This window comes from Ranitomeya variabilis, chromosome 5, assembly GCF_051348905.1.
Source record: "Ranitomeya variabilis isolate aRanVar5 chromosome 5, aRanVar5.hap1, whole genome shotgun sequence".
Classification (NCBI taxonomy): Eukaryota; Metazoa; Chordata; class Amphibia; order Anura; family Dendrobatidae; genus Ranitomeya; species Ranitomeya variabilis.
This window is the reverse complement of record NC_135236.1, coordinates 500,196,663-500,211,731: the sequence shown is the minus strand read 5'-3', so window position 1 is coordinate 500,211,731 and position 15,069 is coordinate 500,196,663. Positions and strand designations below refer to the sequence as shown.

Sequence of the window (15,069 nt, the reverse complement as noted above, 5' to 3'; positions counted from 1 at the left end):
TGTGAACTGCAGGACCTGGTACCGAGTACCCCACGGCCCCATGGGGGCGCTCCAACTTTGGCGTCACAAACAGGATCTACTAAAGCCTGAAAATCGGGTCATGTGCGCCTAGAGACTGTGCCAGAACTGTGCCTAACCGTGATTTGTGCTAAAAGACTGTGTGACTAATGAACTGTGATTTGCCGCCAAAAATTCCTGCCAAAACCGCCGCCATTACAGCGCCACAAGGAACGCCGGAAAAGAAGGGCGTGCCAACATGGGAGGAGACTACCAAAGCGGCGCCAAAAGCGATGAACGCCCCCTCCGACTGCTGCTACGTGATGAGGATGTGCCCATCAGCCAGGAAGGTCCGCCTCCTGATGTGCAACGGCGGGAAGGAGGCCGCCGGGTATATTCATCTCTATTTATTACCATAGTGGTTGTAGCACTGGCTAGCAATTAACAAATAAGTGCCATATTTTGTCTTTTTTCTAAACTCTACCACTCATTTGCCTTAATGTGAGTTATATTTACACACTGGTATTTGTACTATTAGTCTCCAGGTCCGTCCATCTTTTTTTCTGTGTCTGGTGTTTCTTACCTGTGCCTGTTTTGGCTTTTTATGACCATATTTGGTCTCGTTTTATCTTTTCTGTCATGAATAAACATTACTTTTAAAATTGTCTTCATGTGGTGCCTCTCTTTGTAGGTGTATTTGATTATGGCTTACAGCCAACGAGAAGCACCTGTAGCACAAGCTTTAAAGGAAATATAACACCTAGATTCTTTAGATATTGATATATTTTTTACTAATCTTTATTTCAGAACCCTTTGTTAGTTTCTGCTAACAGTATTCTGAAATATGATTTCCCGCAGCCACAACTATAAAAAGCAAGTTTGGAGATGTTCATTGACTTCTGTGGAAGTGTTGTGAACATGTTGTGCAGAGGGAGGTGAGGATCTGTGTCTGTCCCTTATTGTGAATGGTGGATCCAGTGTTATCTGTATTTAGGTGTAAAGGTACCTTCACACTGAACAACTTAACAACTATAGCGATCCGTGACGTTGCAGCGTCCTGGATAGCGATATCGTTGTGTTTGACACTCAGCAGCGATCAGGATCCTGCTGTGACATCGTTGGTCGGAGCTAGAAGGCCAGCACCTTATTTCATCGCTGGATCTCCCGCTGACATCGTTGAATCGGCGTGTGTGACGCGGATTCAGCGATGTCTTCACTGGTAACCAGGGTAAACATTGGGTTACTAAGCGCAGGGCCGCGCTTAGTAACCCGATGTTTACCCTGGTTACCAGTGTAAATGTAAAAAAACAAACAAACACTACATACTTACATTCCAGTGTCTGTCGCGTCCCCCGGCGTTCTGCTTCCCTGCACTGTGTCAGCGCCGGCCGGCCGTAAAGCAGAGCACAGCGGTGACATCACCGCTCTGCTTTACGGCTGGCGCTTACACAGTGCAGGGAAGCAGAACGCCGGGGGACGCGACAGACACTGGAATGTAAGTATGTAGTGTTTGCTTTTTTTTTTACATTTACACTGGTAACCAGGGTAAACATCGGGTTACTAAGCGCGGCCCTGCGCTTAGTAACCCGATGTTTACCCTGGTTACCCGGGGACTTCGGCATCGTTGGTCGCGACCACACAACGACAAAACAGCGACGCTGCAGCGATCAGCATCGTTGTCTAGATCGCTGCAGCGTCGCTAAATGTGACGGTACCTTTACCTTTCATTGTAATCCTGACTGATAATAATGGCTACTGAGAAGTGATCTCAACAGAACAAGAGATGTCAGTCATCATTTCCTTGACTTTGCATAGAAGCACCATCCGTGTAATATGTATGTAGTCAGACTGACATCAGGAAAAAGAATAATTGGGTATGTTGGACTTCATCATTTCAGAGAGATCAGCACTGCTGCGTTGGGCTGCGTCAACACAATTCAGCTGTGGTTTTCCCAACTGGAGTCAAAAGCCCTTTGCAACGAGACAGCACTACATTTTTGCTGTTATTTCCAAAAATCATGCAAAACGTGGTTTAAAATATTATCGGAGCACGTTCATTCATCACTAATGCGGAGCTTTTTCTAATGTGCCCATTGATGGAATGGCAGCTATTCTACATGTTAGTCCATTCCCCATATCTACATGTAATGGGAACAGAACATGGGAGGAAAAAGATGACAGAATATGAAGATTTAGGGTTTATTACATCATCACTCGGTTTACTACTGCAAAAGGATAAAATCCTGTTCAGTCACCGTTCTGCAGCAGCATGACACTGTAAACCACTATACCATAAAGCGCACATATCACCATGACTTAACATTTTCTACTCAATAGTGTACAGAAGACACGTATTCATAACATGCTGGCTAAACACCAGGCAAAAATATACAGCGGGTGAAATAAATGCTTAACATGTCACCAATTTTCTAGATAAATATATTTCTAACTGTGCTACTGACATGAAATGCCCACCGGATGTCGGTAACTTTAGGTTATGGACATCTATGGTTGATTTGCCTGTGTGGATCGGATGGGTTGTTACCGACATCTGGTGTGAATTTCATGACATGAAACAAGACTTTTCCCCCAGCCGCCATAAAATAAAATGCAGTCATCAGTACAAAGTCAATGACTTTTCTAAGTGCCCGATAAGTAATTTGGCCTTGGATGTCGGGGAGTTTCCCTTGGCTCGGATCATTATAGTGTCATTATCCATGGTGGCAATAAAGGTTTATGAAACAAATGTAATAAAATTGCTGTTTTACCAAAAGTTGTGCTATTTATTAACAAAAGTAATAGAAATGGACCATACATTTCAGAAAGCAACAAAATGTATTCAGATTTCATATCCTGGAAATAAGTGATATTGGTGCAAGTTGCGGAGTGTCCAACCAGAGTGCTGGCAAATTCCCATATTCTGTAGAGGATCTCTTTTTGTATGTACAAGTTCTTCCAGTCAGCTCATATTATTGATTCTAGAGGCATATTCTTCTTCATTAGGTGGCTCCGCGTCCTTCCAATGATGTGCAATATGCTTGTGGGCCTCACATAAAAGATGCGATATGGCTTGTCCATGGCTTTCCCATACAATGAGATCAGAAATATTACCAAGTATCGGTACGTAGGGATCAAATGTCAGACAACATTCACATACTGTGCAATCTGATCTATGGAATCACCCCAATACCGTCAGAACAGTGGAAGATCCCACATAACATGTAGCAGGTCAGCCTCTGACATGTGACAGCTAACACATTTTGAATCAATGTTATTTTGGAAATAAAGCACTGGCATGTTACTAAACTTTGTGTATGAGACAGATCTTTACAAAGCCTGTGGGCTTGAGACTTATGGAATACCCTGTAAAAATTCCATCCATTAATCATCAATAATAGAGCCCAAATGTTTTTGCTATCTATTTGTAAAAATACACACACACACTTTGGAAGGGTGGCCATCAATAGACATCTGTAAAGAGATGACTCTCCGTGTGCTACCTGTATTTGATACTATATCTATAGAGGAGGCATACGATGAAGGTCTATTTCTTGCCAACTTGTCTTTGTCCCATTCTCTGTAAATAGTAACTGTCATTTTAATTTTTATTGTATAAATCAATGGGACACATGAAAATAAAAGACTGGACTGCCTTTTTAAGATTCTCCATTCACGAGCAGAATCCGTATTCAGTGAAGACAGACTTTCCCATTGCTGACATAGGAGATGGCCGTTATTACACAAGATTTAATGTAGACGTAAGAGAGATGAAGAGCTGTTCTGGCTCTAGCTCTTCCCATCTCCCCCTACTACCCTATAGTGATGATTAAGTTTTAGTATTCTGATTTTAGAGAACCGCTGTAACTCTAAGGCTGTGTGGCCACGTTGCGTTTAAGCATTTTCGCCACGTTTTTACGCTGCGGAAACCCTTAAAAAAGCTCACAAAACGCATCCCATTAATTTTAATAACAATCTGTAATTGCAGTGGCCATGCTGCATTTTTTCCGCAGCGGAATCTCATCGCGGAAAAATACGCAGCAGGTTCATTAATTTTGCGGAATCGCGACGATTCCACCACCAGAGAGTTGTATAGGAAAACACTTGAAAAAAAATGCATGAAAAATCCGACAAAAACGCATTAAAATCCGCAAGCATTTTCCTTGGCAAGGGAGTACAGATTTGAAGCAGAAAAATCTGCTTCTATTCTGCAACGTGGGCACATAGCCCTATTGAGACATAGATTTGTGGTTTTGGTCAGTATATCTGACAGATGTGTACTATTTCAGAATTCACTCCAGCTTATACACCGTACTCACACCATTGAGGTTTAAAATAAGCTCAGAGTTAAAACAGCATCACGCCTTGTAAAAATCTGACCTCAGGTTTCGCCTTCTTGGTGTCTTCTGGGGTGCACTATGTGTAGTTCTGTTTTCAACAGTGGACTACTGTGAGCCAACACCATGGGAGAGTGTAAAGAAAGGCAGAGATGAGTATGTGCCAACTACAGGCACGAATAACCTGAGGATCCTATACTAGGAAATATCATATTGAGTTGATCGTAAAGAGTGTTTTTTTCTGGTGGATAAAGAAGACTCGGTGATCATTCGTGAGTTTGCTCTAAGTTGATTAGCACAGCGTTGAGGTGTTTTATACGTTTGTTAGCCTCATACACATACCATATACAGTTAGGTCCATATATATTTGGACAGAGACAACATTTTTCTAATTTTGGTTATAGACATTACCACAATGAATTTTAAACAAAACAATTCCGATGCAGTTGAAGTTCAGACTTTCAGCTTTCATTTGAGGGTATTCACATTAAAATTGGATGAAGGGTTTAGGAGTTCCAGCTCCTTAACATGTGCCACCCTGTTTTTAAAGGGACCAAAAGTAATTGGACAGATTCAATAATTTTAAATAAAATGTTCATTTCTAGTACTTGGTTGAAAACCCTTCGTTGGCAATGACTGCCTGAAGTCTTGAACTCATGAACATCACCAGACGCTGTGTTTCCTCCTTTTTGATGCTGTGCCAGGCCTTCACTGCGGTGGTTTTCAGTTGCTGTTTGTTTGTGGGCCTTTCTGTCTGAAGTTTAGTCTTTAACAAGTGAAATGCATGCTCAATTGGGTTGAGATCAGGTGACTGACTTGGCCATTCAAGAATATTCCACTTCTTTGCTTTAATAAACTCCTGGGTTGCTTTGGCTTTATGTTTTGGGTCATTGTCCATCTGTAGTATGAAACGACGACCAATCAGTTTGGCTGCATTTGGCTGGATCTGAGCACACAGTATGTCTCAGAATACCTCAGAATTAATTCGGCTGCTTCTGTCCTGTGTCACATCATCAATAAACACTAGTGACCCAGTGCCACTGGCAGCCATGCATGCCCAAGCCATCACACTGCCTCCACCGTGTTTTACAGATGATGTGGTATGCTTTGGATCATGAGCTGTACCACGCCTTCGCCATACTTTTCTCTTTCCATCATTCTGGTAGAGGTTGATCATGGTTTCATCTGTCCAAAGAATGTTCTTCCAGAACTGTGCTGGCTTTTTTAGATGTTTTTTAGCAAAGTCCAGTCTAGGCTTTTTATTCTTGGTGCTTATGAGTGGCTTGCACCGTGCAGTGAACCCTCTGTATTTACTTTCATGCAGTCTTCTCTTTATGGTAGATTTGGATATTGATATGCCGACCTCCTGGAGAGTGTTGTTCACTTGGTTGGCTGTTGTGAAGGGGTTTCTCTTCACCATGGAGATTATTCTGCGATCATCCCCCACTGTTGTCTTCCGTGGGCGCCCAGGTCTTTTTTGCATTGATGAGTTCACCAGTGCTTTCTTTCTTTCTCAGGATGTACCAAACTGTAGATTTTGCCACTCCTAATATTGTAGCAATTTCTCGGTTATAGCTTTTTTCTGTGTTCGCAGCTTAAGGATGGCTTGTTTCACCTACATGGAGAGCTCCTTTGACTGTATGTTTACTTCAGAGCAAAACCTTCCAAATGCAAGCACCACACCTCAAATCAACTCCAGGCCTTTTATCTGCTTAATTAAGAATGACATAACGAAGGGATTGCCCACACCTGTCCATGAAATAGCCTTGGAGTCAATTGTCCAATTACTTTTGGTCCCTTTAAAAACAGGGTCGCACATGTTAAGGAGCTGAAACTCCTAAACCCTTCATCCAGTTTTAATGTGGATACCCTCAAATGAAAGCTGAAAGTCTGAACTTCAACTGCATCTGAATTGTTTTGTTTAAAATTCATTGTGGTAATGTCTGTAACCAAAATTAGAAAAATGTTGTCTCTGTCCAAATATATATGGACTTAACTGTATACTGTTTGAGTCATGAGACATGCAGCCTGGCTGGAAAAGGTGGCTATAGCGTGGACAGAACACATACTGCCATTGGCATTGCCAGCCTATTTTTCAGAAGACACTATTCCATTGTGTAGCTGACATTCACAAGTAGACCTTAAATAAAAATCAGATCTTCTGTGAGGGTTGGAGTTTGACACTAGTTTTTACAATACACTTTAAAATAGTCCCCCGGTAACTTTTTTCCTGCAAATACTTAATATTTACACCTTAAGGAGCAGTGCTGCTTTATAATCTTCACATTTAGGTTTTTGATTAACTTCTTGGCCTCTAGTGTGAGGAAATTAAACTGTACATCTCCCAAAGTATTCTCTAACATCCGCATATACTGTAATGCGATGAAGAATATAGCCCCCATATTGGACGAACAGAGAATTTTTTTGACAGCGGGAATGTACTTAATAGCTGTCTATATATGTCGCCACTACAATGACAGGTAATATACACAAAGCATTTATTTTTCATCCAGCACTCGTGAACTACTGATTTTCCATGGATAATGTCTGTGGAGTTCACTGGCATGGCCACAGTCTCTTCAATCAGTCTCCGTCTCTGCTTTATTGTGGACGTGTCTTCACAGCTGCCATAACAACACCAACCATAATGGCGGCAACGGTAAATCCTTGTGATAGAATGCGTGCCCGCATCAACAGCTGGGACTGTCTGGTTTTTCCTTGCTTGAAAGCGATGAGCCCATAGGTCAAAACTCCTGCAGTGGCAAGGCACCCTGGGGTGGGGGAAAGGGACATCCAATTACAATCATTTATATGTATACAGCCTGCTCAGAATTCTGTGTTTCTCTCATAGAATAATATCCTATATAAGAGGGAATCAACAAAAGGTGTAGGAGGTATGAAGAATAAAAAAAAAAAAAAAAAAAAAAAAAAATGTACTTTACAGACCAGAAAATATACACAATAAAACCCCCGCTAAAAACAAGAAGTATCAAGAGTACACACAGCACCTGGGTAACCAGTAATACAGCCACAGAAATTATGTTATATAATAACAGATAAATCAAACGACCAAAGATTAGAAAAAGCACTCACAGATAATGTGCATAGCACATATTACCTGATGCTGGGAGGTGACACCCGGGTTTGTCTTTGATCTGTGGTAACTGACTTTTTCCCACGGTGCTGAGGACACCGCAGTTCAGCCGAGCTGGAAAATCAGCCTCAGTTACTGGTGGTAACCTCAATGAGGTCACCGCTGCTAACTGATGCTGCCTCGCAGCAGCTCATTCACCAGTGGTTCTCAGCCTGGATGGTCGCATCTTGGCACCATCCAGGTTGAAAACTATTAATCCACACACATTGATTGCGGCATTGGACAGAACAACGGACAGGTGAGGGATTTTATTGTTTTTTTTATTTTATCACAGGAGACAAGGGATTCAGTGGAATTAGGTGTTAGGTGAGTATAACTGTGTTTGTTATTTTTAAATAAAAAAGGAAAAGTGTGTTTTGTTTTATTTCTAATAAAAGACTTAATTCTGGCTGTGTCTTTATTTACCATGTACAGTGGGGAAAAAAGTATTTAGTCAGCCACCAATTGTGCAAGTTCTCCCACTTAGGCCGGCGTCACACTCAGCGTAAGACAATACGGTCCGTTTTTTACGGCCGTAATACGGAGAAATGTTCCCAAAATAGTGGTCCACATGTCATCCGTAGGCAGGGTGTGTCAGCGTATTTTGCGCATGGCATCCTCCGTATGTAATCCGTATGGCATCCGTACTGCGATATTTTCTCGCAGGCTTGCAAAACCGACATCTAATGGATTTGTGTGCTCAAATGTTCGGTAAAACATATATACAGTATATATATATATATATATCATTGAGACACATATATATATATATATATATATATATATATATATATATTCTGTATTTATATTTAATTCAGCGCGATATATGTGAAAAGCCGGTAATTCAATTGCCGGCTTTTCATTTCTCCTTCCCAAACCCGACAGGATATGAGACATGGTTTACATACAGTAAACCATCTCATATCCCCTTTTTTTTTTTGCATATTCCACACTACTAATGTTAGTAGTGTGTATGTGCAAAATTTGGTTGCTGTAGCTGCTAAAATAAAGGGTTAAATGGCGGAAAAAATTGGTGTGGGCTCCCGCGCAATTTTCTCCGCCAGAGTGGTAAAGCCAGTGACTGAGGGCAGATATTAATAGCCAGGAGAGGGTCCATGGTTATTGGCCCCCCTGGCTACAAACATCTGCCCCCAGCCACCCCAGAAAAGGCACATCTGGAAGATGCGCCTATTCTGGCACTTGGCCACTCTCTTCCCACTCCCTGTAGCGGTGGGATATGGGGTAATGAAGGGTTAATGCCACCTTGCTATTGTAAGGTGACATTAAAGGGAAGGTACCGCGTTTGTAGATCATTAATAAATCACTGTAATGTAGCATAACATGCTGCTATAACCAAGTTTTAAATGCATGTGAAACAGATTTCGTGTGTTATATGTGTTTAAAGAAGGAACTGGGGGCTGACATCTTGGTTTTGCAGCAGTAGCAGGGCACTAACAGTTTCATATTACGGCACCCCATGGACATAGGAGATAATAGACCGGCGCTGACCCTATCTTTAACATTGGAGAGGTGTTAGCAGTGAGCTGGGCACGCCTCTGTGGGCTGCACAACTCACTGCTGTAGGTGTGACTAGCAGCCATTTTATTATAGCCCAGTGCTCTCTGCCCAGCTCCACTTACTCTCTATCACAGGAGCTCCATTCACTCCATTAAGCTGCATCCACAGCCTGCAGAGAGAGGTGACACCTGTCTCTGCCATACAATGTATCTCTCCCCTCCCTCCACAATGCCTGGCCATTCACTGCAGACCTGGAGCTCCTTCTTATCTTACTGAGGGATGAGTCACAGACAGCTCTGCACAGACAATGCTGCTCCATACACATCACATAAAGTAACTGTGCTTCTGATGCACTAACTGCTGGTGATAGCAGATCACAGGGCAGTCACACACAAAATGGCTCTGCCCTGTGATGCTGCTCTTCATTCTGCCCTAGGGATATTAGACCACCCAAAAGGGGAGGGAAATGCTGATGTCAGCAGTTACTGCCCAGATTTTCCAGCTAACAGTAAAGCTGGTAAGTCTTACTATAGCTGCTTGAGGTCTAAAACGGAAAATGCTCCCCCTAGTGGTCAATATATATATTTGTAAGAAAATATATAATATTTTTCATATAGAAATGTTTGCAAACAGTGCAAACATTGCATTAATACATTTTATTTACTATTTTAAGCTTAATTTCACAAAAAAAAAAAACTACAAGAAAACTGGTGGCACCTACCCTTTAAGCCAGATTAATAATGGAGAGGCGTCAATTATGACACCTATCCATTATTAATCCAATTGTCTGAAAGGGTTAAAAAACACACACAGACACACACACATTATTAAAAAGTATTTTAATGATATAAACAAACAGGTTGTTTTAGTATTTTATTGCTCTCTCAATCCATCCGGAAGACCCTCGCTTGGCAAAATAATAAACCAACAATATACATACCTTCTGATGAACTGTCAAGTCCCACAAAGTAAATCCATCTGAAGGGGTTAAATCATTTTACAGCCAGGAGCTGCGCTAAAGCACTGCTCGTGGCTGTAAAAACCCCGGGTGCTGAAAGGAAAGCTGGGTGATCTGTACTTACATTGAGTTGCGGTGAGGCGCCCTCTGCTGGATGAACTCATATGAACTCGAGCGTGGGAACTTTTCCAAGGCTTCATGAGTTCATGAGAACATCCACCAGAGGGCGCCTCACCGCAACTCAATGTAAGTACAGATTACCCAGCTTTCCTTTCAGCACCCGGGGTTTTTACAGCCACGAGCAGTGCTTTAGCGCAGCTCCTGGCTGTAAAATGATTTAACCCCTTCAGATGGATTTACTTCATGGGACCTGACAGTTCATCAGAAGGTATGTTTATTGTTGGTTTATTATTTTGCCAAGCGAGGGTCTTCCGGATGGATTGAGAGCGCAATAAAATACTAAAACAACCTGTTTCTTTAATTAAAATACTTTTTAATAGTGTGTGTGTGTGTGTGTGTGTTTTAACCCTTTCAGACAATTGGATTAATAATGGATAGGTGTCATAATTGACGCCTCTCCATTATTAATCTGGCTTAATGTCACCTTACAATAGCAAGGTGGCATTAACCCTTCATTACCCCATATCCCACCGCTACACGGGAGTGGGAAGAGAGTGGCCAAGTGCCAGAATAGGCGCATCTTCCAGATGTGCCTTTTCAGGGGTGGCTGGGGGCAGATGTTTGTAGCCGGGGGGGGGGGCCAATAACCATGGACCCTCTCCTGGCTATTAATATCTGCCCTCAGTCACTGGCTTTACCACTCTGGCGGAGAAAATTGCGCGGGAGCCCACACCAATTTTTTCCGCCATTTAACCCTTTATTTTAGCAGCTACAGCAACCAAATTTTGCACATACACACTACTAACATTAGTAGTGTGAAATATGCAAAAGAAAAGGGATATGAGATGGTTTACTGTATGTAAACCATGTCTCATATCCTGTCGGGTTTGGGAAGGAGAAATGAAAAGCCGGCAATTGAATTACCGGCTTTTCAATAACACCGCTGCGTATTTCTCGCAAGTCACACTGCTGGTCCGTGTGGAATCCGTATTTTTCTCGCCCCCATAGACTTTCATTGGCGTATTTTTTGCGCAATACGCTGACAAACGCAGCATGCTGCGATTTTGTACGGCCGTAGAAAGGCGTATAATACGGATGCGTTATATACGGCTGATAGGACCTGACCCATTGGGAATAATTGGGCCGTTTGTTAGGCGTGTTTTACGGACGTATTTTATGCGCTCTTACGTCCGTAAAACTCGCTAGTGTGACAACAGCCTTAACAAGATGAGGGAGGCCTGTAATTGACATCATAAGTAGACCACACCTATGAGAGTCAAAATAAGAAAACAAATCCAGAAAATCAACTTGTCTGATTTAGCAAGGTTTATTTTGTAAAATTTGGTGGCTAATAAGTATTTGGTCACCTAAAAACATGCAAGATTTCTGGCACTCACAGGCTTGTAACTTATTCTTTAAGAGGCTCCTCTGTCCTCCACTCATTACCTGTAGTAATGGCACCTGTTTGAACTTATCAGTATAAAAGACACCTGTCCACAACCTAAAACAGTCACACTCCAAACTCCACTATGGTGAAAACCAAAGAGCTGTCGAAGGACAGAGAAACAAAATTGTAGCCCTGCACCAGGCTGGGAAGACTGAATCTGCAATAGGCAAGCAGCTTGATGTGATTAAATCAACTTTAGGAGCAATAATAAGAAAATGGAAGACATACAAGACCACTGATAATCTCCCTCGATCTGGGGCTCCACGCAAGATCTCACCCCGTGGGTTAAAAACGATCACAAAAACAGCAAAAATCCCAGAACCACACTGGGGGACCTAGAGAATGACCTGCATAGAGCTGGGACCACCGTAGCAAAGGCTACCATCAGTAACACACTACGCTGCCAAGGACTCAGATCCTGCAGTGCCAGACATGTCACTCTGCTTAAGCCAGTACATGTCTGGGCCCGTCTGAAGTTTGCTAGAGAGCATTTGGATTATCCAGAAGAGTATTGGGAGACTGTCATATGGTCTGATGAAACAAAAGTAGAACTGTTTGGTAGAAACAAAGCTCGTCGCATTTGGAGGAGACAGAATGCTGAGTTGCACCCAAAGAACACCATACCTATTGTGAAGCATGGGGGTGGCAACATCATGCTTTGGGGCTGTTTCTCTGCAAAGGGACCAAGACGACTGATCTGTGTACATGAGAGAATGGGACCATGTATCGAGAGATTTTGAGTGCAGACCTCCTTCCATCAGCAAGGGCATTAAAGATGAAACATGGATGGGTCTTTCAGCATGATAATGATCCCAAGCATGCAGTCTCCAGATTTCAACCCTATAGAAAACCTTTGGAGGGAGTTGAAAGTCCGTGTTGCCCAGCGAGAGGCCCAAAACATCACTGCTCTAGAGGAGATCTGTATGGAGGATTTGGCCAACACACCACCAACAGTGTGTGCCAACATTGTGAAGACTTACAGAAAACGTTTGACCACTGTCATTGCCAACAAAGGATATATGAAAAAATATTGAGATGAACTTTTGTTAATGACAAAATACTTATTTTCCACCATAATTTGCAAAATAAATAATGCCAAATCAGACAAAGTGTTTTTCTGGATTTGTTTTCTCATTTTGACTCTCATAGTTGTGGTCTACCTATGATGTCAATTACAGGCCTCTCTCATCTTTTTAAGTGGGAGAACTTGCACAACAGGTGGCTGACTAAATACTTTTTTCCCCCACTGTAACTATAGGAGTAGTAATGGATAGGTATCTTATAGACCCCTCTCCATTACTAATCCCTGGGCTTGATGTCACCTGACAATACAAAGGTGACATCAACCCCACAAATATGAACACCACTTGCCACCGCTACAGGGCAAGTGGGAAGAGCCGGGCAAAGCACCAGAATTGGAGCACCTAATAGAAGTGACTTTTCTGGGCATCTGCTGGTTGCTGTTTTTCGGGGTCAACATCCATAGCTGCTTCCGAGCCTGAGAATACAAGCCCCCAGCTGTCTGCTTTAGCTAGTTGTCAAAAATTGGGGGGACCCATGCCAGTTTTATAAAGTTATTTATTTAAATAATAAAACAAACAGCGAGCAGACCCCTCTATTCTTCATAACCAGCCTTAGTAACGCTGAAAGCTGAGGGTCGCAGCGCCTGGCTGGTTATCAAAAACGCAGAGGATCGATACTCCCATCAGCCGCCGCCTGCTCTCACTGTTATTAGCGGCAGCAGGTGTAGGCTGAGGGGAGTAATAGCCCCATCACCAGCCGCCTGCTGTCGCTGTTATCAGTTGAATATAACTCTCGCCGTTCTTCATTGCTTGCGCTGATTGCCGGCAGAGCAGGAGAGAATGAGGAGAGCGGTCTTCTGCACACGGTTCCGGGGAACAGCACTTACTGCACCACCACCACCGCTTCTCGGGCGCTTTTTCGATATTTTGCTTCAGTCTATCATATAAAACTCAGCACCTCAGTCAATTCACAGTCCCTGCAGCTTTTTTCTTGACAGTCATTTCTCAGAAACCCACCGTTATGGTTGTACAAACATGTGACCACTGGATCCAAACAATGGCTGCAGCGGGGATGATTGGGTCACCAGGGTGCCAGGTGATTGGCTACAGCAGTCACATGTCTGTCCCGGCCTTAGGAATAACCACTGTGGCCGGTAGGGACCGGGCAGCGCTGATAGAGGAAAAGGATCTCAGTTTTGGGGATCTGGTCAGGTGTTTCGGGTCTGTAGCCATACAGGGGCCCCTCACACACAGCTGTACCCCTCACATCCTAACACTGCCTCCTCGGAGCTTGGCCTATTGCTGTAGGGCATTACTGAGGCATTGTCCAATCACAGTGCTCCGCCAAGTGTGACCTGACTCCTAGATCCGCAGCAGACACCCTGTATGAAGTTTACATGGAACTGCCCCTCCTGGGGGTGTACATCCGTAGGGTTCCCCCATCAGATCCAGAATGGAACACTCCGGCAAACACGCCCGTGCTGCCCGCGCCCAGCACTCACCTAGTGGCACAAATGGGTTCTCTTTCACCTTCCTACTGAACTTGCTGCCGAATTGCTCCTTCTCCATGTAAGGTGTCGGGACGAACCCTTCTATCACCGGGGGCTGAGGCTGCGCCATGTTCCTACTCCTGCGCACTGTCAAGGACACTCTCCCAAATAGCCGCTCACTCACCAACAGAAGACATGCACAGACCGCCCAATAGCAGCGGCGACAGAGTGACACTGCTGGTCACATGGGCTCTGGGGGTCACGTGTCTACGGAAAGTCGGAGCGTTCTGTAGTTACTGTCCTGACTGGAACTAAGCTCGTATGCCACCTAGTGGCCCACGGCGGTAATACAGCGCTGTCTGTAACCTGTGCTGGTGACTTTCCTGGTAATATTCGCTTGTTACTGGAGAGTGCACTGACCCACTAAGGGCTCATTCACACCACTGGTTTCATGTTTATCTGATTTCCTTGTGTTATGTCAGTACGCAAAAGGCTCTCCTTTATTATTCATTTATTCTTACTGCCATTGGCTGCGGTCGTTGTCCTGCTGCAGAATGAATGTGAAGCAAACTAGAAGCCCCGTGATGAATAGGTATGTATCTATCTATGTTACTCAGCATTGAGGACACCATTACTCCTGACCAAATCCCCAGCTCCAGTGCTGAAATGCAGCTCCAAACCTGCAGGGAACCTCCACCATGCTTCACTGTTTGCTGACGCTCATTATTGAACTGGTCTCCAGCCCCTGCCACCTGCCACCATTGTTCTGCACATGGCCGGCCTTAGCTATGTGTGACCACTGACCAGTGCGGTCACACAGGGCGCCGGCTGCCAGACATCAGAGGGAGCGCCCGCATGGAGACAGCACGTCACTTTGATTTCCCTTCGCTGCTCGTCTACTTGCTGTCTGCCCTCTGACCCTGTCATGGTGCCATCCGGAGAGGATTGTAGGGGCAAGAACTCCGTCCTCTGCCATGCTGTGTGCCCCTGGCCGTCCTAACGCAGATTCAGTCTGCTGAGTCTGTGGCTGTTCCATGAGCGACACAGTCT

At 43.8% G+C, this 15,069-nt stretch overlaps 1 protein-coding gene across 1 annotated transcript; it reads right to left on the bottom strand.

The window, feature by feature from the left end:
• Positions 1 to 2,757: 2,757 nt before the first annotated feature.
• Positions 2,758 to 14,251, bottom strand: HIGD2A (HIG1 hypoxia inducible domain family member 2A). Its single transcript, XM_077265684.1, has 2 exons — positions 14,032 to 14,251; positions 2,758 to 7,102 (listed from the first exon to the last, which is right to left on the bottom strand). Exons 1-2 carry the CDS (start codon positions 14,147 to 14,149, stop codon positions 6,933 to 6,935), a joined length of 288 nt encoding a protein of 95 aa, XP_077121799.1. The 5' UTR covers positions 14,150 to 14,251; the 3' UTR covers positions 2,758 to 6,932.
• Positions 14,252 to 15,069: the final 818 nt, after the last annotated feature.

What these genes read in the sequence shown, in the direction of transcription:
- HIGD2A (XM_077265684.1), bottom strand. Translation starts at nt 14,149, where the DNA reads ATGGCGCAGCCTCAGCCCCCGGTGATAGAAGGGTTCGTCCCGACACCT. An exon ending in GAACCCATTTGTGCCACTAG is followed by an intron (nt 7,103 to 14,031) that starts GTGAGTGCTGGG and finishes CCCCCACCCCAG; the next exon opens with GGTGCCTTGCCACTGCAGGA.